The following is a 22,566-nucleotide window of genomic DNA, read 5'->3' as shown; positions in this document are numbered from 1 at the left end:
TCACACCACCGGCATGTAAAGTCAAAGTTCCACCCTCTGTGGGTTTCACAATTACAGACGTGATGGCAGATCTGTCCGCATCTGAAGAGAAGGGAACGTTAACAATTCAAGGGCAGACCTAGTCAGAAGTGATAAAGGGTCGAAACCTCAAACGTTAGCCCATCTTTTTTCATTTTAGGAGTTGGTGGACTCAATGTACATTCTAGCATTTTAGATTTCCAACGTTCATAGTTCTGTTGACAGTGAATACCTTACGAGTGTTGCCAGTGCCTCTGCCAGGCAAACAGTTGCAGTGTCAGCCGTGGCTCAGTGGGCAGCACCCTCGCCTCGGAGTCAGAAGGTCGTGGGTTCAAGTCCCACTCCAGAGACTTGAGCACTTGACATAATCCAGGCTGACACTCCAGTGCAGTGTTGAGGGAGTGCTGCACTGTCGGAGGTGCCGTCTTTCAGACGAGACGTTAAACCGAGGCCCCGTCTGCTCGCTCAGGTGGATGTAAAAGATTCCACGGCCACTATTTCGAAGAGGAGCAGGGGAGTTCTCGGTGTGTCCTGGGCCAATACTTACCTCCCAACCAACATCACTAAAACAGATGATGTGGTCATTATCTCATTCTGTTTTTGGGACCTTGCTGTGTGCATTTTCTACACTACAACAGTGACTACACTTCAAAAGTACTTGATCGGCTGTAAAGCACTTTGGATCGCTTTCTGAAAGGCACTATATAAATACAAGTCGTCCTCTTCTGTAACAGGAGCAGACAAATGACTAGAGTTTTTCATAGGACTAAGATCAGGAACTCTGTACAGGGAGCTGGGACCTTGTACCCTCCTGTTGCGCAGTACCATGGGTACAGCAATGCGCTGGATCACTTACTTCCATCCTATTTTTATACACGCTCTTCCATTTCCAAAATCAGAACAGGAGGCAACACAAAGCTACCTTGAATTTCATGCAATGTGGCATCAACCAATAAAGGCCCCCTCTCCAGCACAGCCACCAAATCAATTGAAAACACAAAGACATCAGAAAAATAAAAGAATGGCATCTCAAAGTTTATGAAAGCCTCCGCTATCTATTCTTATTTTGGTATATCTTTCTCCAAAAGCCGAGAAAGAGAAAATTCGTAATACATGGAATACCCAACTGAGATAGTGCTATCTGGTGTAGAAACCATATATACTGTACACACAATAGCGTTTCCTCTAGGGGATTGTCTCATTGTAAATCGTCAAAACTCTTGTATCTAATGTTCCACTGGAACGACGGTGTACAGTTTCTTCAATCTGGGTTTGCTTCTTACCTGCATGTTATTTTTTGAACAAAATAGTATGGGCTATTTTAATTTCTCTGCACACATCTAGACACAAACAGTCAAATGTAAAGGGTCAATGCCATTCGCCCTTGTTGGAATGCGCTACCTGGGAGCTTTCCAAATACTGGGTTAGAACGAAGGGAGCAGTATGACAAGAGAACCATTAACCAAGATTCCAGTTACAGCAGCACACGCACAGCCCCAGTACGCATTAAACTCAGCGGCTGGCCCCGGTAGCTACAGGTCTGTTAACAGCGGTAAAATCTGTTTAGCAGATGAATGTATGACAACCATTTTAAGTTGGCATAGGTGATACAAATTCCAACTAGTGGTTAAATGTCTGTTAACGTACTTTATGACACGGACTGCCTGTGTTCACCACCTCACACTCTGTATATAACTTCAGCTGCATCATTATAAACCGTGTTCAGAATACACCAGGTGAAAGAAGAATTGTGTGGCACTGCGCCAAACATTACCCTGGCAACCACAGCCTTCACACTCTGAAAGCCACTGCTGTAATGACTGAAAGCCTGCCAAATTTGAACAATGCCACATCACCTGGAGCAGAACAAAGTTACACATCCTACAAACTCTTATTTCTTTTGTTGAAATTTCAACAGTAATTTCCTTTCTTTAAAAAAAAAAATGAGTTTCAAATATTAACGATTTACACCCATGGTACCAGTGTTTAGACACCCTCTTGATTGTTCAGATAGATTGACCAGACTTCTGTACAGAATCCTCACTCCATCGTTTGTCCATTATTCATTCGGTGCTGCCTGATGGATATTACAGCCATTTGATGTGCATTTCCACTTACAAAGGGAATTTAAACGGGTCATTCAGGAGGCTTACTGATGGAGGTTTTTAATACCTGGGACACAGTTTCGGAATGATTGGCAGATCACAGGCCGAGTCCAGCGAGACCCTTCTGCAATCTGAATTTCCCAAAATTGCACAGTGCAGGAATACATCACATTAAAATCATTGCAGTCTTAATGTTCTTACTCAAAACTTTGGTATTCCATACTTACAGTCCTTTCTTCCACAAACTACCTGGTGTCATCTACTGACTAATTCCCGATTTACTTTATGTGCCCCTTTTGACTTTGATGTGCTATGGGCCTCGGCCATTCACCGGAGTTTCTCAATTCAAAAGAAGAGACCAGTGGCAGAATGGACATTACCTGCTCAGTGGAAACCTCCTCAAGCAACGCGTTTTTCGTTCCCTGGCGTGTTCTCATCGTGGCCAGTTTTCCCCCTGCATAACTAGGGAAGCTGAAGCCAACCGCAGCTTGCCCGCCCATCGCCCTGACAGAGATTAGCTAACTGCCCCCAAAGTGGGGATCGTACCCGGGGTGACACCGCTCTCGACTGGACTAACTCGCTGTTCCATGACGAGGGGATGGCGGGAGAAAAGAGATTCTACCTTAGACAGCAGCGAATTCACCCAAGAACATGTGGTTTGCATTTTCACCATAACTGATTTCTGCTCTCAAAGCTCCTGACAAATCATAGACACGGAATATGGGAAAGAGGAGTAGAGGTCGTGTGAAATATTGTTGACCTGAATACCTTGCCCTCTTGCTCTCTCCCCCCCTTCTCCCCCCCCCCACCCCCCACCCCCACCCCACCCAACACCAGAATCCATTATAAAGCAGAGCAAGTGCACAAACCACAAGAAGTTAAAATTAACCGGTTTCAATTAAAGGTGGAACTAGGAAGAATTTTTAAACATTTCTTTCAATTGGTCAGCCTCATGACATTACAACAGTGACTACAGTTCTAAAAGTACTTCATTGGCTGTAAAGCGCTTTGGGACGTTGAGCTTGTGAAAGGCGCTATAGAAATGCAGATCTTTCTTTCTTTGTTACCTCCTTCACCTGAAATGGACAACAGGTTAACTGAGCAGCTTTGAAGAGTGAGCAGATTGAATGCCCCCACTTATCACAGATACCCCACAGTGCAGATAGAGGCCATTTCGGCCCATCGAGCCTGCACCGACACATATCCCACCCGATCCCCGTAACTATGTAATTATTTGTATAACATTATCCATCTGTGTGACAGTGTGCAAACGACGAAAGGCTGCACTACAATGGTTGTTAACTTCTAGAAACTGGGGACAAGATAAAAACTGCAGCGTGAAAATTAGGAACCAGGAAATGTTCTTGCCAGGACAATACTGTAGAGAGTTACTGTACAAAACAGGCTATTCAGAGTTGTCTGAACACCACGGCTGTCTAGTTAGGAGGCCCTCCAGACCTCTGTCTGCAGGGACATCACAGTAGTGCAGATTACGACACGTTGACAACCGTCAACTGCCAAGGAGCAAGAAGAGGCATCTGTAAGGAAGACACACAAACATCTGATGAACTTGATCCCATTTGTTGTTGAGAGCAGTAAAGACGTGGAGTTGGGGGCCCAACAGATTTATAAAAGGATCTGTTCCAGGGAATGATACCATCTGGTAAGTTAACTCCAACGACAGGAGAGGGACATTTATAGTTTTTCCCCATTCATATTCTGCGCTAACGCTCTGCGCTGGCTCAGAATATTAAATGATTAGAAAGAAAAACTGTAATTGTTGGAAATCTGAAATAAAAATTGAAAAAGGTTTTGGCTTACACGGCATGTCCATCAATATCTGTGAAGGTAGGTGTGAATTTGCATGTAGACCTTGCATCAGAACTCGACAAAGGGGCTACACCTCTGCATCGATACTGGCAGACCCGCTGGGTATTTTAAGTACCTTCTGCTTTTATTACAGAATATATTAAGATACAAGGCACGACTGGAAATGAAACTTTAGTAAAATGACTACAGTACCAAATAATGGTCGATGTGATCGGCAAGAACTTGATCTTATACATACAAGCGGTGTGTGGATTTATGGCATCTACAGAATAATGAAAACCTTTCATTAACTGCTTCTTTTCTGTCATATACCAGGTCACAACATTCCTGTTTCAAATAAAAACCCGTCAAGTGAAGCGAAACTCAAGAATCACAATGCTGCTTAGTGCCAGCGCAGTAATAGGAGAGAGAGAGAGAGAGAGAAAGTGGAATCCAGAGTGAATGGAAAGCCTGCCAAAAGGACGTTCTACAATTTCACACCCAGGGAGTACTTCTGTGGAACCCGGAGAGTTTGGACAGTGCAAAATGCCCAAGGCTCATTTTTGCAGTTTATAATATAACCAGAGTCACTCAACTGCTCCCACTCCTTACGTTATGTAAAATTGTGATAGTTGGAAATGTGAAACAGAAAATAACTGGAAACACACAGCCGGGCATTCAGCAGCCACGAGAGAAAATACAGGTCCCTGTCTCGAGGATGACTTTCGGTGCGTCCTGATGAAGGATTGTACATCAAATGTTAACCTGACTTTCTCTTTCAGATGCCAATCGACCCCCTGTGCATTTCCGGCAATTCCCTATATAATGCTCGCGTGGACAACAGCAGCATTATTTTTTTCGGGTGATTATTTGAGACAAAATAAATGATATAAAAATGCACGACGTGACCAGCAGAAGACTCCTACATGGAGATCACCCCGCCGCACCCCCCCCCCCCACAACCAGAGTCCGTCAACCATTTCTAGCAAGACCGTAAAAGCAAAGGAAATCATTATAAAAAGAATGTTGAAAAATTAAATACTTAGTGAAGCACTGGGTACTTCTAACCTGGATGAAAATTTGGGCTTGGTACATCGCTGAAATTTAAACCAAACCACCACTTAACCCAGGGTGCAGGCTTGTACCGCAGTTTTATTTCTGAGCAAGTGCAGGCTGCACTATGTAAAGGAAAATAACATTGGAAACCAAGTTCCTGCTACTCAAAACTGCACTGAACAGAACCAGTGTATCCAAGACAGGAGCCACCCACGGTTCCCGTTCCACAGAATTAGACGGTATAAAAGCGAGCAGCGTCGCTCCTACCTGTCAGAATTGGCTGTGTGCCGGCTGGACAGAATTCCTCCAGACCCTGGCGAAGAGAAGCTTCCCGAAGGGTTGCGAAATGGCTGAACTCTTTCGACTACAGCGGTCGAGGCTGTATTGTACAAGGTTTCTGGGTAGCTCACCGGTCTGCAAGAGAAATGGAATGTTTGACAAACTCCACTTTGACTAAAACAGGCGCTGCATATTTTATGACAATTTATTTACATTGATGGAAATGCCGTGGCATTTTCCCCTCCTATGTGGCAATGCTGGCGCCTATTATATGGGCGCCCGTCATGTTTCAACAACAGCAACGGAGGCAACTACAGCAAGATATGAATTTCATCACATAATGTTGAGCAGTGGAACATGATCAAGAACATCGGAGTTCAGCAGAAATCTTCGCGGAGCTCATCAAAACTGTGATCTAACACAACACAAGATCTTCTTTTCCAAATTAGAAAGAACGAACTTGCATTTCTCCAGCGCCTTTCACCACCTCAGGACGTCCCAAAGCGCTTTACAGCCAATGAAGTACTTTTTGAAGTGTAGTCGCTGTTGCAATGTAGGAAACGCGGCAGCCAATTTGCGCACAGCAAGCTCCCACAAACACACGTCGCCCATGCAAAGATTATTTAGGTCACCTTCCTGCTCACTCCAGCAGGGAACACATGGTGTCCAGTTTGCAGCTTTTAAGGAAGGAATCAAGTCTGATGACGGACTCAACTGTCCAAACCGGATGAAAACCCCGAGCCAAATGTTTTTGAAATGACCAAGTTATATTACTGTAGAAAGGATACACTGTTCACAACTAAAAACAAGACAATTCTCAGTGGGCTCACATTCAAATACAGCGCAAAGGAAAATACTTAGCAAACTAAGGATGCTTAGAAATAACAACTAAAACCTCACAATGTGCAATCTTGTTCCACATGTTTATTCAAGGCACTTGAACTTCAGTGACTGGCTTTGTTCCCATCCTGAGAGAGATCCCTTTTTAACATTTGTCAACAGGTGTTAATCTTTGTAGGCCTGCTTGCTTCAGTGTGAATTAGGAAGGACAGATTGCTAAAAGGTGCAAACATTAAGAACCAGCTCTGCAGATTTAGCTTGTTGCGATATATGGCTTTAATCCGATAATAATTGACAGACCACATTTTTGTGCGGAACTCGTCATTTATACTCGAGTGCAGCCGAGGGTGGGAGTGTAAAAGCACTTTTAGAACTACTTCAGCCTGTTCTAACTGCTCAATGTACATGTGGTTAGAAATAACAGCATAATGCTGAACGCTTCCTTCACTTTAAAGGGTGATATGTACGGAAATCAGCCTACGATCAGTGTATTTTTCTGGGATTAATTGGGGGGGGGGGGGGGGGGGGGGGAAAAGAGAGAAAAGAGTTGGAGCAATATAGCATTGATGCAGTGTCAGCCATGGCTCAGTGGGTAGCACCCTCGCCTCGGAGTCAAAAGGTTGTGGGTTCAAGTCCCACTCCAGGGACTTGCGCACATAAATCTTGGCTGACACGCCCAGTGCAGTGCTGAGGGAGTGCTGCCTGTCGGAGGTGCCGTCTTTCAGATGAGACGTTAAACCGAGGCCCCGTCTGCTCTCTCAGGTGGACGTAGAAGATCCCATGGCCACTATTTCGAAGAAGAGCAGGGGAGTTCTCCCCGGTGTCAATAGTTCTTCCTCAACCAACATAACAAAAAACAGATGATCTGGTCATTTTCACATTGCTGTTTGCGAGATCTTGCTGTGTGCAAATTGGCTGCCGCGTTTCCCACATTACAACAGTGACTACACTTCAAAAAGTACTTCATTGGTTGTAAAGCGCATTGAGACGTCCGGTGGTCGTGAAAGGCGCTATAGAAATGCAAGACTTTCTTTTATTACCTTCCAGCGCGTGTATATTCGGAGACAGAAAGGCAAGTGGAAACACTTGGGGACTTGGTTTAAAATGCAGCCCAGTGTGATGTGCAGTCTCAATCCCATTCCATAGCGGACATGGGGCTACAGTGCAAAACTGTGCCAACCAACACACTACGGGAAACTCTTATCCGGGACCGGCGTGGTGCCGGTTGATCAAAAAGTTCGGATTACAGAGAGGTATACTTACCAAGGTACGAGAGCCCCGTACACAGCCACAGGTGCAGGAGCCCCAGTTACACGGCACTTGTGCAGGAGTCCCAGTTACACGGCCACAGATCCAGGAGCCCCGGTTACACGGCCACAGATCCAGGAACCCCGGTTACACGGCCACAGATCCAGGAGCCCCGGTTACACGGCCACAGATCCAGGAACCCCGGTTACACGGCCACAGATCCAGGAGTCCCGGTTACACAGCACTTGTGCAGGAGTCCCAGTTACACGGCCACAGATCCAGGAGCCCCGGTTACACGGCCACAGATCCAGGAGTCCCGGTTACACGGCCACAGATCCAGGAACCCCGGTTACACAGCCACTAATATATAGTAAAACTTACCTGAACCTACTCCTGAATTTTGCCAGTTAAAAGAGAATTCCGGATATTTAGGTGCCGGTTAAAAGAGAGTTTCCTTAATTGGCAATCTCACTCAGATAGATGGTGCGGGAAATGGACAAAATGTCACTCTCGTTTGAGGTAGTGTTGATGCACATTGTAGAGGCAGCTATCCTCTGCATCTAGCTGTGCTATACCCAACCTGAACCTGGCAGTGCTTGATGCCGACCATGGATGCAGCAAATGGGATGCGTTCCATTCCTCAGCACTTGCAACCTCTTACCTCGGTGAGCATAAAGAGAACAACTACGCTGGAGGAACCTGGTCAAAGTCAGAAGAACAGGAACAAAGACCTTCTACAGTAAATACAATGAGCACTTAATATCGTGTTGAGAACAAAGCTGCGTCACCCACCTACCCCCAAACACTTAATTCATTCAATAGGTTGAGCTTCGGCAGATGTCTCAAACTCGGGAGCTGATGACTATTTTAAATTGGAGACAGTTACATAGTATTTACAGCACAGAAACAGGCCATTCGGCTCAACTGGTCGATGCTGGTGTTTATGCTCCACACGAGCCTCTTCTCACCCTACTACATCCTTGAATGCCTCTGCACTACTTGCCTCAAACTACTCCCTGTGGTAGCGAGTTCCACATTCTAACCACTCGCTGGGTAATGAAGTTTCTCCTGAATTCCTTATTGGATTTATTAGTGACTATCTTAGATTAATGGACCCTAGTTCTGGTCTCCCCCACAAGTGTAAACATCTTCTCTACATCTACCCCATCGAACCCCTTCATAATCTTAAAGGCCTCTATTAGGTCACCCAATCAGCTTTCTCTTTTCTACACAGCTCTGGGTGAAGGAACTTGCCTCTTGCTGTTCTTTGCTTGTGAATCACTGTATGCCACTGGGACGCCCTGTTGTTTGGAGGTCTGGTTCCGGGTCGATATCGGAGTATGTACAGGCCCTGCCCATCGCTGCGACTGTGACGCACTGTGGATTGTGGGACTGCTCCACTGCAGAGTGCTGTTTCTGTACGGCGGTCTCAGTCCAGGAGGCATACTTTCGTTCTCAGTTTTAGTGTCCATTGTGTGCATTTCGTACAATTCAGAGCAACCCCTGCAGCAAATGGAGGCAAGGTATTAGTGACAGAATTAAGGCAATGATCTCATTAACTGCTCAAATGATGTTTCATAAAAGCAAGTATTTAATATAGGACAAAGGCAAACCTCAAGACTGCTGCTATTTATAATACAGCAACAATTTAATTTCCCTGCAGAACACTAGGGAAAGAGCATTTTGCATCACTGGGTCTGTCGAACAGCAAGTTGCTTGGATGATTCTGGGATAGTGTGGTGCTGAGTAATGGGTGACTTATGTTCCAGTTAATTCAAAGTTTGTGGCATGATCATTGAAATGACTGCCTTGCCATGACGTCTTTGCTTGGGTTTTATACAAGGCACTTTTTGCGGTTGGTACAGGAAACTTTGGTTTATCCGGAGGTTAACTGTCCGGAATGCTCGACCCACCTGCAAAAATCAGGAGCCGTTTCGTTAGGTTTTTTTTCTTTTCGTTGCTTTTTTTTCCCCACCAGTCAGGCTCTGCAACGTCTCGCTGAAGCTGTTGCTAAGCTAGAGACGCTTGCAAGGTACGGCCGACTATTTAGAAGCAGCAACAGGGTTTGTTGCCAGATACGGAGCTCAAAATCTTTATGTTTCGACATTAGCGCTGCTTTGTCCGGCAGTTTTGATGGGACGGCAACAGCTCGGTCCAGTCGGTGCCGGATAGCACAAAGTTTCCTGTACTTGCATCTTTCTGTACGGTTACTTGCGCAGAAGGTCGCAGGTTAAACCCCCCAGTCTATGCTCATCTCAACTGGGGAGGTTGTAGTGGAGGGGTGCAGCAATCGGGTCTCCGCAAACCTGCTCTAGGGCTGGCAAAAGCAGCCAGGGCGCCAACTGCTACCCAATAAGCCCTGTTGGAAGTGTGCATGTGCAGATAGTTTGGGTTTAGCTGTATGTCCCCATCACAGTTAAAAAGTCTATCCACCCACACACTCAGCTGACGACGACACTGGAGAGAAGCACCAGCGAGTATCCGACCTCTGGAATCGTACCCCAGTATGAGTCTGCACTGCGAGAAAAGGGAGAAATAACAAACACCACCCCCCTCCCCGCCGCCCCCACAAATGCCAAGACAAACCATACTGCTTCCGTAACTCTCCGAGCAGCCTACTCACGGGTGCCACGGCAGACCGGTTACTTTGGTGCTTTCGTGGGCTGGAAGCAAATGTTGTCTCGCATTCTAGCGTCTGAAAAGGAAGTCTAGTCTGAGGACAGCAACTTATCTGCCGAAACTTGGTCAGAAACCAAATCAAAACGGGTTTTGTGAAAACGACCAAAGCAACATTACTGTGGATAGGCTGTGCACAATCAAAAACAGGCAGCCCGCAAGGAAGCCATTTATCAAGCTTGGTGAGAAGCCAATTAAATGAATTTGGAATCCAAAGGAAAGGACACTCCAGATGTGCAGAAGGGCGAGACAGACGGTTCCAAGCACGGTCATATTTGTGAAAGGAAACACTTGGTCCAAACAGAGCAAATCACTTCTAACATTTAGTTTAAAGGAGGCAAAAGTTTTCCTTCAAGCATGGTTGGGCTGCTTCACAACAAATATAATCCCCCCCCCCGCCACAGGCAAGGCCTCAGCTGGAATACAGTGGACAATTGTAGGCTTCAGGAAAGATGGAAAGGCCTTAGAAAGGGTACAGAGGAGGTTAGGATCAGATCAGCCATGATCGCATTGAATGGTGGAGCAGGCTCGAGGGGCCGATTGGCCTACTCCTGCTCCTATTTCTTATGTTACCAGGATGTTACCAGGAATGAGGGACTTCAGTTATGAGGAGAGGTTGGAAAAAGTTAGGACTGTTCTCCAAATGGTCTCCTTCTGTGCTGTACATTTCTATGATTCTATAACAAACACTGGTCTGCAAAGGCATTCTGTGCAAGAGGGCTCAAAAGAGTCAGAAAACTAACCCAATAAAATAGAGACAGGCTAAAAAACCAGGGTTCACTGTGCAGGACTGTACTGCTACCACATGAGTGGCTGAGGCAAATAGCATAGATGCATTTAAGGGGAAGCTAGATAAACACGAGGGAGAAAAGAATGGAAGGATATGTTGATAGGGTGAGATGAAGTAAGGTGGGAGGAGGCTTGTGTGGAGCATCAACACCATGACAGACCTGTTGGGCTGAATGGCCTGTTTCTGCACTGTACATTCTATGTAAAAACAAACGCACATTTGCCTCAATGACTTAGAAAAGTTATTAATTCAACATCTGCGTGGATTTGGCAGAGTTTTCAATAGATCCACCATTTTAATGTATCCGTTAAACCACTAATTTGACAGAGCACAGAATACATATTTTTATCATCAATTTCTCTTCTGATGTCCCAAGGCTGCCGTTTTCCAAACATTTACTTTGAGTGGTGGAACAGGCACAGTCTGGGCCACAGTCTCTGCCACAGGGAGAGTCAATGCTGCTCTGCCTCAGTTGGCAAAAGGCAAGGGCCGCCAATGAAATCAAATTAAAATCAACTAAATCACCCCCCCCCCCACCAATCTCCATCCTTTTCCTCCGCTCCGCTGCCGATGCAGTCAGCAGATTACACGTAAATTAAGCAATTTCAGGCTCACTTGAGCAAAATAAATTTGTGTTAAATAGAATAAAGAGCAGCTCGCAGCTTTACGATGTCGAATTTGACGGTTGCTGGCACTCCATTAACTTGGCCACGGAAATAAAATGAATATTTTTCTTGAACAGGTTGATACTTGTTCTCAAGTATTCTATTTGATTTTTGTGTACAAATTATTCTCGTTTCTCAAAAGCACTGACAAAGGGGTTTTTTGCATGACATTTCCAGCAACTCCTTCAGTGAGAAACCAGCGGGGTGGCTGGAGAACTCAAGAGTGAGGCGGTCATGGGCAAGTGAGGCTCAGGTCCACAAGTGGGATTCACGTCTTATCCCAGTACTCCTCATTGCCCATTCTACTTCCACCACATATTGAAACAAACATTTGGATGGAATCGCATTAATTTCCAATGCACTATACTGCTTTTATATTGAAAAGGGTTCACAGACAGATCATGTGTAACTACCTCTATATAGATAAAATACAAGTGGTAATCTAATTTATGAAATATCTGGGCATAATCCTATGAGGAGGCCAGTTACCTTCTGACCCCCACACAATCTAAATTAAGATTACAAAAAAGGCCGACTTTCTGTACTTTTTTTTTTTTTTTTTTAAAAAGCACAATAGAAAACATAGAAGATAGGAGCAGGAGTAGGCCATTCGGCCCCTCGAGCCTGTTCCGCCATTTAATGAGATCATGGCTGATCATCCAAATTCAGTACCCTGTCCCTGCTTTCTCCCCATATCCCTTGATCCCTTTAGCTTTAATATATCTAACTCCTTCTTGAATATATTTAATAAGTTGGCCTCAACTGCCTTCTGTGGTAGAGAATTCCACAGGTTCACCAGTCGCTGGGTGAAGAAATTCCTCCGCATCTCTGTCCTAAATGGCTTACCCCTTATCCTTAGACTGTGACCCCTGGTTCTGGACTCCACGGCCATCGGGAACATCCTTCCTGCATCTAGTCTGTCTAGTCCTGTTAGAATTTTATAAGTTTCACTGAGATCCCCTCTCATTCTTCTAAACTCTAGCGAATATAAGCCTAATCGACCCAATCTCTCTTCACACATCATTCCTGCCATCCCAGGTATCAGTCTGGTGAATCTTCGCTGCACTCCCTCCATGGCAAGAACATCCTTCCTCAGATAAGGCGACCAAAACTGCACACAATACTCAAGGTGTGGTCTCACCAAGGCCCTGTATAACTGCAGCAAGACATCCTTGCTCCTGTACTCGAATCCTCTCGCTATGAAGGCCAACATACCATTTGCCTTCTTAACCACCTGCTGCACCTGCATGCTTACCTTCAGCGACTGGTCCACAAGGACACTCGGGTCTTTTTATCTATTGCCGTTCAGATAATAATCTGTCTTCCTGTTTTTACCACCAAAGTGGATAACCTCGCATTTATCCACATTATACTGCATCTGCCATGCATCTGCCCAATCACCCAACCTGTCCAAAAGCAGCTGACTATACTGAAAAATACCCTACTTAATAGTTATTAGAACTTGCATTTATATAGCACCTTTCATGAACTTGGCACGTCTCAAAGCACTTTACAGCCAACGAAGTACTTTTTTTTTTTGAAGTGTAGTCATTATTGTAATGTAGGAAATATTACACTGCCTTGCGATATTAGCGTACGGACATTAAACACATTCATACATAAGAACATAGAAACAGGAGTAGGCCATTTAGTTTCTTGAGCCCGTTCCGCCATTCATCTGTGACCCAACTCCATATACCCATCTTCATAGAATGGTTACAGCACGGAAGAAAGCCATTTGGCCCGTCGAGCCCGTGCCAGCTCTCCAAGAGCACTTCAACTAACCCCACTCGCCTGCCCTTTCCCCGTAGCCCTGCAAATTACTTTCCTTCAGATATTTATCCAACTCCCTTTTGAAAGCAGCGATTGAGTTTGCCCCCACCACCCTTTCAGGCAGTACATTCCAGATCTTAACCACTCGCTGTGTAAAAAAGTTTTTTTCTTACGTCGCTTTTGGTTCTTTCGCCAATCACCTTAAATCTGTGTCCTCTGGTTCTCGACCCTTCCACCAATGGGAACAGTTTCTATCTACTCTGTCCACACCCCTCATGATTTTGAACACCTCTATCAAATCTCCTCTCAATCTTCCCTGCTCCAAGGAGAACAACCCCAGTTTCTCCAGTCTATCAACATAACTGAAGTCCATAATTCCTGGAATCATTCTCTTAAATCTTTTCTGCACCCTCTTGAAGGCCTTCACATCCTTCCTAAAGTGTGGTGCCCAGAATTGGACACAGTACTCCAGTTGAGGCCGAACCAGTGTTTTATACAGGTTCACCATAATTTCTACACTTTTGTACTCTATACCTCTATTTATGATCGCGTAAGCCTTTTTAACTGCTTTCTCAACCTGCCCTGCCACCTTCAATGATTTGTGCACATATACCCCCAGGTCTCTCTGTTCATGCACCCCCTTCAGGATTGTACCATTTAGTTTATATGTCCCTCCCCTCAATTCTTTCGACCAAAATGTATCGCTTCACACTTTTCTGTGTTAAATTTCATCTGCCACGTGTCCGCCCATTTCACCAGCCTGTCTATGTCCTCCTGAAGTCCATCACTCTCCTTCTCACTGTTCATTATATTTCCAAGTTTTGTGTCATCTGCAAATTTTGAAATTGTGCCCTGTACACCCACATCCAAGTCATTAATATATATCAAGAAAAGCAGTGGTCCTAGAACCGACCCTTGGGGTACACCACTGTATACCTTCCTCCAGTCCGATAAACAACCGTTCACCACTACTCTGTTTCCTGTCACTTAGCCAATTCCGTATCCATGCTGCCACTGTCCCTTTTATTCCATGGGCTTCAGCTTTGCTGGCAAGCCTATTATGTGGCACTTTGTCGAACGCCTTTTGGAAATCCATGTACACCACATCAACCGCATTGCCCTCATCAACCCTCTCTGTTACCTCATCAAAAAATGCAATCAAGTTAGTTAAACACGATTTGCCTTTAACAAATCCGTGCTGGCTTTCCTGAATTAATCCACACTTGCTCAAGTGACTGTTAATTTTAATAACATAAGAAATAGGAGCAGGAGTAGGCCATTCGGCCCTTCGAGCCTACTCTACCATTCAATGAGATCATGGCTAATCTTCTGCCTCAATTCCATTCACCGCCTTATTGCCATATCCCTTCATGCCCTTACTAGTCAGAAATCTATCGACTTCTGTTTTGAATATACCCAATGACTGAGCCTCCACAGCCCTCTGGGGTAGAGAATTCCAAAGATTCACCACCCTCTGAGTGAAGAAATTTCTTCTCATCTCAGTCCTGAATGGCCTACCCTTTATCCTGAGGCTGTGGCCCCTGGTTCTAGACTCCCCAGCCAAGGGAAACATTCTCCCAGCATCCACCCTATCAAGCCCTGTAAAATTTTGTATGCTTCAATGAGATCCCCTCTCATTCTTCTGAATTCAAGAGATTTTTGCCCCTGATTACTGTTTCTAAAAGCTTCCCCACTACAGAGGTCAAGCTTGTAGTTGCTGGGTTTATCTTTACACCCTTTTTTGAACAATGGCGTAACAGTTTCAATTCTCCAGTCCTCTGGCACCACCCCCATATCTATGGAGGATTGGAATATTATGGCCAGTACCTCCACGATCTCCTCCCTCAATTTCCTCAGCATCCTAGGATGCATCCCATCCGCTCCTGGTGATTTACCTACTTTAAGTACAGCCAGCCTTTCTAATACATCCTCTTTATCAAATTTTAATCCTACCAAGTATCTCCACTGCCTCCTTCTTCATCATGTCTATGGCAGCATCCTCTTCCTTAAAGACAGATGCAAAGTATTCGTTTAATACCTCAGCCATACCCCCTGCTTCCATGCATAGGTCTCCTTTTTGGTCCCTAATCGGCCCCACCCCTCCTCTTACTACCCTTTTACTATTTATATGCCTATAGAAGACTTTTGGATTACCTTTTATGTTGGCTGCCATTCTATTCTCACACCCTCTCTTTGCCCCTCTTATTTTCTTTTTCACTTCTCCTCTGACCTTTCTGTATATAGCCTGATTCTCAGATGTATTTGCGACCTGACATCTGTCATACGCGCTCTTTTACTGCTTCATCATATCCTCTATCTCTTTCGTCATCCAGGGAGCCCTGACTTTAGTTGCCCTGCCTTTCCCCCTAGTGGGAATGTACCGGAACTATTTCCTCTTTAAAGGCAGCCCATTGTTCCATTACAGTTTTGCTGGCCAATCTTTGATTCCAGTTTGCCCGGGCCAGATCCGTTCTCATCCCGCTGAAATTGGCCTTCCCCCAGTTAAACATTTTTACTCTAGATTGCTCCCTGTCCTTTTCCGCAGCTAATCTAAACCTTATGATACTATGATCACTGTTCCCTAAAGGTTCACCTACCGCCACTTGATCCATCTCATTCCCCAGAACCAGATCCAGCAATGCCTCCTCCCTCGTCGGGCCGGAAACATACTGATCAAGAAAGTTCTCCTGAACACACTTCAGAAATTCTTTCCCTTCTAACAGGACTAGACAGACTAGATGCAGGAAGGATGCTCCCGATGGCGGGGGAGTCCAGAACCAGGGGTCACAGTCTAAAGATAAGGGGTAAGCCATTTAGGACAGAAATGAGGAGGAATTTCTTCACCCAGAGAGTGGTGAACCTGCGGAATTCTCTACCACAGAAGGCAGTTCAGGCCAATTCATTAAATATATTCAAGAAGGAGTTAGATATATTTCTTAAGGCTAAAGGGATCAAGGGATACGAGGAGAAAGCAGGGACAGGGTACTGAATTTGGATGATCAGCCATGATCTCATTTGAATGGCGGAGCAGGCTCGAGGGGCCGAATGGCCGACTCCTGCTCCTATCTTCTATGTTTCTCTGCCCTTAACACTATTACGATCCCAGTCGATATTAGGATAGTTGAAGTCCCCCATTATCACTACTCTATAGTTCTTGCCTCTCTAACTTCTCTGCAAATTTGCTCCTCATATCTTTCGCACAAGTTGGTGGCCTATACATAGATACATAGAAGATAGGAGCAGGAGTAGGCCATTCGGCCCTTCGTGCCTGCTCCGCCATTTAATGAGATCATGGCTGATCCTTTAATTCAGTATCCCGTCCCCGCCTTCTCTCCGTAACCCTTAACCCCTTTTGCCCGTAGAAATATATCTAATTCCCTCTTAAATATATTTAATGAGCTGGCGTACACTGCCCTCTGTGGCAATGAGTTCCACAGGTTCACCACTCTCTGAGTGAAGAAATTCCCCCTCATCTCTGTCCTAAATGGTTTAGCCCTTATCCTTAAATTATGTCCTCTAGTTCTGTTCTCACCCGCCAAGGGAAACATTCCTTCTGCATCCAGTCTGTCTAGACCTGTCAGAATTTTATACACTTCTATGAGGTCCCCTCTCAATCTTCTAAACTCCAGTGTGTACATCCCTAAACTACATAGTCTCTCCTCATAGGTCATTCCCGCCATTCCTGGTATCAGCCTGGTGAATCGCCGCTGCACCCCCTCCATGGCAAGAACATCCTTCCTCAGATGAGGCGACCAAAACTGTACACAGTACTCGAGGTGTGGTCTCACCAGTGCCCTGTACAGCTGCAGCAAGGTATCCCTGTTCCTGTATTCTAACCCTTTTGCTATGAAGGCCAGCATACCGTTTGCCTTCTTGACCGCCTGTTGCACCTGCATGCTCGCCTTCAGTGACTGGTGTACAAGAACACCCAGGTCTCTCTGTACTTCCCCCTCTCCCAATCTATTGCCATTTAAATAATAATTTGCCCTCCCGTTCCTGCACCCAAGGTGGATAACTTCGCACTTGTCCACATTATAGTGCATCTGCCATTTATCCGCCCAATCGCCCAGTCTGTCCAAATCGCTCTGGAGCTTCCTGGTCTCTTCCTCTGAGCCCACCCCCCCTCCTAGTTTAGTGTCGTCTGCAAATTTGGAAATGCTGCATCCGACTCCCTGATCCAGGTCATTAATGTAAATTGTGAACAGCTGGGGGCCCAGGACAGATCCCTGTGGTACCCCACTTGTTACTGCCTGCCATTCAGAAAATGAGCCGTTTATTCCAACTCTCTGTTTTCTATCTGACAGCCAGTTCCCTATCCACGCCAAAACTTTCCCCTTTATCCCATGAGCCTCAATTTTCCATGCTAATCTTTTATGTGGGACCTTATCGAAGGCCTTTTGGAAGTCCAGGTACACCACATCTACTGGCTCTCCCCCATCTATTCTACCAGTTACTCCCTCAAAAAATTCCAATAGATTAGTCAAGCACGATTTACCCTTTGTAAATCCATGTTGACTCTGTCCTATCCTGTCCCCATTTGCTAAGTGCTCCGCTATTTCATCCTTAATGATGGACTCCAGCATTTTGCCCACAACTGATGTAAGGCTTACAGGTCTGTAATTACCTGCTTTTTCCCTACCCCCCTTTTTGAATAGTGGGGTAACGTTAGCTACCCTCCAATCCATCGGCACTGTTCCCGAGTCTAATGAATTCTGAAAAATCATCCTTAGTGCATCCGCTATCTCTAGGGCCACCTCCTTCAGTACCCTAGGATGCATGTTATCAGGCCCTGGGGATTTGTCCACCTTCAATCCCTTTAGCTTCCTTAACACCATATCCTTAGAGATATTGATTTGCGTCAGTTCCTCCTTTGCCAATGTCCCTATTTTTCCCGATATCCCAGGGAGGTTTTTTGTGTCTTCCTTCGTAAAGACTGACCCAAAGTATGCATTTAGTTGATCTGCCATTTCCTTATTTCCCATTATATATTCCCCCGTATCTGACTGCAATGGACCAACTTTGGTTTTCACCAGTCTTTTCCTTTTGATATACTTATAAAAGCTTTTGGAGTTAGTTTTTATATTTTCCGCCAGCTTGTTTTCGTAAGCTATTTTGCCCCTCTTGATTATGCCCTTTGCCCTCCTTTGCTCTATCTTAAACTGTTCCCAATCTTCCGCTCTGGCGCTTTTTTTGGCTATTTTATACGCCCTATCTTTGGATTTTATGCTGTCTCTAATTTCCCCTGTTATCCACGGTTGAGTCACCTTTTTAGATTTCCTTTTATGCCAGATTGGTATAAACAATTTTTGCAATTTTGTCATTCTATCTTTAAATGTTTGCCATTGTTTATCTACCTCCAGTCCTCCCAGGAACGTTGTCCAATCAGACCTACTCAGTTCCCGTCTCATGGCATCATAATTCCCCTTGTTTAAATTCAGGACCTTAGTCTCTGAGTCAATTTCTTCACTCTCCATTTCGAGTGAGAAATCGATCATGTTATGATCGCTCTGACCCAAGGGTCCCCGTACAACAAGATTACTGATTAGTCCCTTCTCATTGCACAGTACCCAGTCCAATATAGCCTGTTCCCGAGTTGGTTCCTCGACATATTGATCCAGATAACCATCCCTCAAACACTCAAGGAATTCCTCCTCCTCATTATTTTTACTGATTAGGCTAGTCCAATCTATATGTAAGTTAAAGTCACCTATGATGACAGCTGTGCTCTTATTGCACGCTTCTCTAATTTCCCTCGTGATGCCCTCCCTAACCTCTATTTTACTATTTGGAGGCCTATATACCACTCCTATTAATGTTTTTCGCCCCTCGCTATTTCTTAGCTCCACCCATATAGATTCTGTATTAACTGAGTTAATATCCTTCCTTTCAATTGCATTTATCCCCTCTTTTACTAGCAATGCTACCCCTCCTCCCTTTCTTTTTTGTCGATCCTTCCTAAATACTGAATACCCCTGTATGTTAAGCTCCCAGCCCTGCTCACCCTGCAACCATGTTTCCGTAATCCCAATTAGATCATAATTATTAACCTCTATTTCCACAGCTAATTCATCTACCTTGTTCCTGATGCTTCTCGCATTAAGGTATAAAACCCTCAGGCTTTTTTTATGCTCACAATTTTTATGAATTATAGAATACATCTAGTAGTGTAATGGCACCTCGATTATTTCTTCACTGTAGCTATATAGATTCTGTCCTTGACCCCTCCAGACATTCTCCCTCTCCAGCCTTTGACCAATACTGCCACACCACCGCCCATCTTTCCTTGTCTATCTTTCCTGAACACTTTATAACCAGGAATATTTAATACACAATCCTGCCCTTTTGTGAGCCAGGTCTCAGTTATTGCCACATCATCATATTCCCATGTGGCTATTTGCGCCTTCAGCTCACTTACCTTGTTTACTACACTTCGTGCGTTCACATACCTACACTGTAAACCCATCCTAGACCATCCTGTATTCTCTTAGTTTGACCCCACCTAATACTTTACTATTTCTTAATTTAGTGTTCTCTGCCTCGCCCAATCCTTTGAGCACTTCATTTCCCCTTTCTAATGTTACATCCTGGTGCCCACTCCCCTGCCAAATTAGTTTAAACCCTCCCCAACAGCACTAGCAAACCTCCCCGCGAGGATATTGGTTCCGGCCCTGTTGAGGTGCAACCCATCCGGCCTGTACAGGTCCCACCTTCCCCAGAACCGGTCCCAATGCCCCAGGAATCTAAAGCCCTTCCTCCTGCACCATCTCTCCAGCCACGCAATCATCTGCGCTATCCTCCTATTTCTACACTCACTAGCGCGTGGCATCAGGAGTAATCCTGAGATTATTACCTTTGAGGTCCTACTCTTTCCTAGCTCCCCGAAATCTGCCTGTAGGACCGCATCCCTCTTTCTACCTATGTTGTTGGTACCGATCTGGACCACAACCTCTGGCTGGTCACCCCCCCGCCTCAATGTTCTGTAGCCGCTCGCTGACATCCTTGACCCTGGCACCAGGGAGGCAGCATACCATCCTGGAGTCATGTCTGTGGTTGCAGAAACACCTGTCTGCTCCCCGAACTATCAAATCCCCTACCACTATTGCTTTCCCACCCTTCTTCCTCTCCCCCCCCGCCCCCGTACAGCTGAGCCACCAGTGGTGCCGCAGACTTGGCTCTGCCTGTACTCCCAAGAGGAACCATCGCCCTCACCAGTACTTAGAACCGAATACTGGTTGGAGAGCGAGATGCACTCCGGGGACTCCTGCACTACCTGCTTGGTCCTCCTCTTCTGTCTGGTGATCACCCATTCCCTTTCTGCCTACACACTATCTGCGGGGTGACCACCTCCTGAAACGTGCTATCCACGAAACTCTCGGCCTCGCAGATGCACTGCAGCGACGCCAGCTGCTGCTCAAGCTCCAAAATCCGGAGCTCGAGCTCCTCCAGGTGACAACACTTCCTGCATGTGTGGTTGTCCAGGACTCGGGAAGCGTCCTGGATTCCCCACATGGCACAGGAGGTGCATTCCACAGGACTGAGCTGCCCTACCGTGTCTTTACTTAATGGACTATTAACCAGAAACACTTACCAGCTACTCACCAATCAGCTCCTGCCCTGGTTGTGACGTCACTTTAGCTGTTTTGCAGTTGTTGCTTTTGCTGTTTTCGCTGGAGGTACTCCGCCTCCTCGCTACCACCACTGCTCCGGTCTGCCCCGCCTCCTCGCTACCACCGCTGCTCCGGTCTGCCCCGCCTCCTCGCTACCACCGCTGCCCCGCCTCCTCGCTACCACCGCTGCTCCGGTCTGCCCCGCCTCCTCGCTACCACCGCTGCTCCGGTCTGCCCCGCCTCCTCGCTACCACCGCTGCTCCGGTCTGCCCCGCCTCCTCGCTACCACCGCTGCTCCGGTCTGCCCCGCCTCCTCGCTACCACCGCTGCTCCGGTCTGCCCCGCCTCCTCGCTACCACCGCTGCTCCGGTCTGCCCCGCCTCCTCGCTACCACCGCTGCTCCGGTCTGCCCCGCCTCCTCGCTACCACCGCTGCTCCGGTCTGCCCCGCCTCCTCGCTACCACCGCTGCTCCGGTCTGCCCCATATCCCTTAATACCTTTGATCAACTATCGATCTCAGATTTAAAACTAACAATTGACCCAGCATCAATTGCCGTTTGCGGAAGAGAGTTGCAAACTTCTACCACCCTTTGTGTGTAGAAGTGTTTCCTAACTTCACTCCTGAAAGGCCTGGCTCTAATTTTTAGGCTATGTCCCCAGTCCTAGAATCCCCAACCAGCGGAAATAGTTTCTCTCTCTCTACCGCATCGCTTCCCCTTAATATCTTGTCACAATTCTAACAGAAGCACTAACCTGCTTATACTAAAATGACTTGACTCCATTAAAAAAGATGATAAATTAACTTAATACAAACTTATTGGCTCTGGCTTTCTGACTCTGCGCTTACCTTGCCTGTAATTTTCCGCCTATTTATTTTAATGGGCAGAAAGTCGTGGGCACGTTAAGCGTTTGAAGCAGGAAACCCAGACCCTCAAATATTTGTATGCAAATACTGTGCATAGCACTTTTAGAGTTTAGGTTGAAGTTTCATAAAGTTAGTCTTGAAAAGTTGCTGGTAAGTTTGGATTTTATGTTTTCTACGCCTTTCCACCTTGCCCCTGAAAGATTAGCGGACATAGCCCCTGCTGCGGGTCAGACTAAGGCTTGGTTCTTTTCCAGTTACATGGTTCTGTTATTGATCTTTGGAGCTAGTTAAAAAAAATTAAACTCACTGGAGGCGAGGGAGGTTGGTGCTGGGGAACGGAATCATTTTCAGCACTCCTCGGCTAGGTACAGCATGACTGTGGCAAGTAAAGCTCTCTCCACTCTGTCCCATTAACCTGCCCCGGCACCGAGCTTAAGCACTCCTACTGCACCATTTTCCATTCCTCCCCCAAGCTATCCTTTACCCTCTGAGTGACATTACCAAACAGCCCCAAATTCTGGGCCACAGCCCAACAGGAATTGGATCGAGGCAGCCTTACCACATTTCACACTGACATATTAAAAAGTCACGCACATCGCCATACTCCACCTCCCCCGAGCATGTCCACTAAAGTCCCATACTGGGCAGCACTAGCGGCAACAAGTCGAACTGTTAAAACCAGCACAATGATTCACTGCAGAGTGCACACAGCAAACCCAACACGTCCACAGCCATAGCTTTATAAAAGGCGTTGCCAGAACAACAACCAAACTGCAGAAATCTTTCACAACACTCCTCAGCTTTAGGTTACCTGGAACTGCCTTTAACAAGCTGC

The 22,566-nt window shown here is 46.0% G+C and overlaps 1 protein-coding gene across 6 annotated transcripts in view; it reads right to left on the bottom strand.

Moving 5' to 3' along the window:
* The window catches only part of sipa1l3 (signal-induced proliferation-associated 1 like 3), a 233,984-nt gene that overhangs the window by 56,853 nt on the left and 154,565 nt on the right, over positions 1–22,566 (bottom strand). For all 6 annotated transcript variants that reach the window (XM_085973275.1, XM_085973272.1, XM_085973277.1 and 3 more), the window contains 2 exons: positions 8,610–8,858; positions 5,256–5,402 (listed from right to left, as the gene is read on the bottom strand). In XM_085973275.1, coding sequence (XP_085829401.1) covers positions 5,256–5,402; positions 8,610–8,858 — 396 coding nt within the window. The remainder of the gene's footprint in view (positions 1–5,255; positions 5,403–8,609; positions 8,859–22,566) is intronic.

This window comes from Somniosus microcephalus, chromosome 34 (genome assembly GCF_052327205.1).
Source record: "Somniosus microcephalus isolate GS21.2 chromosome 34, FLI_Smic_1.0, whole genome shotgun sequence".
Taxonomy (NCBI): Eukaryota; Metazoa; Chordata; class Chondrichthyes; order Squaliformes; family Somniosidae; genus Somniosus; species Somniosus microcephalus.
This window is presented reverse-complemented; position numbering and strand designations above follow the sequence as displayed.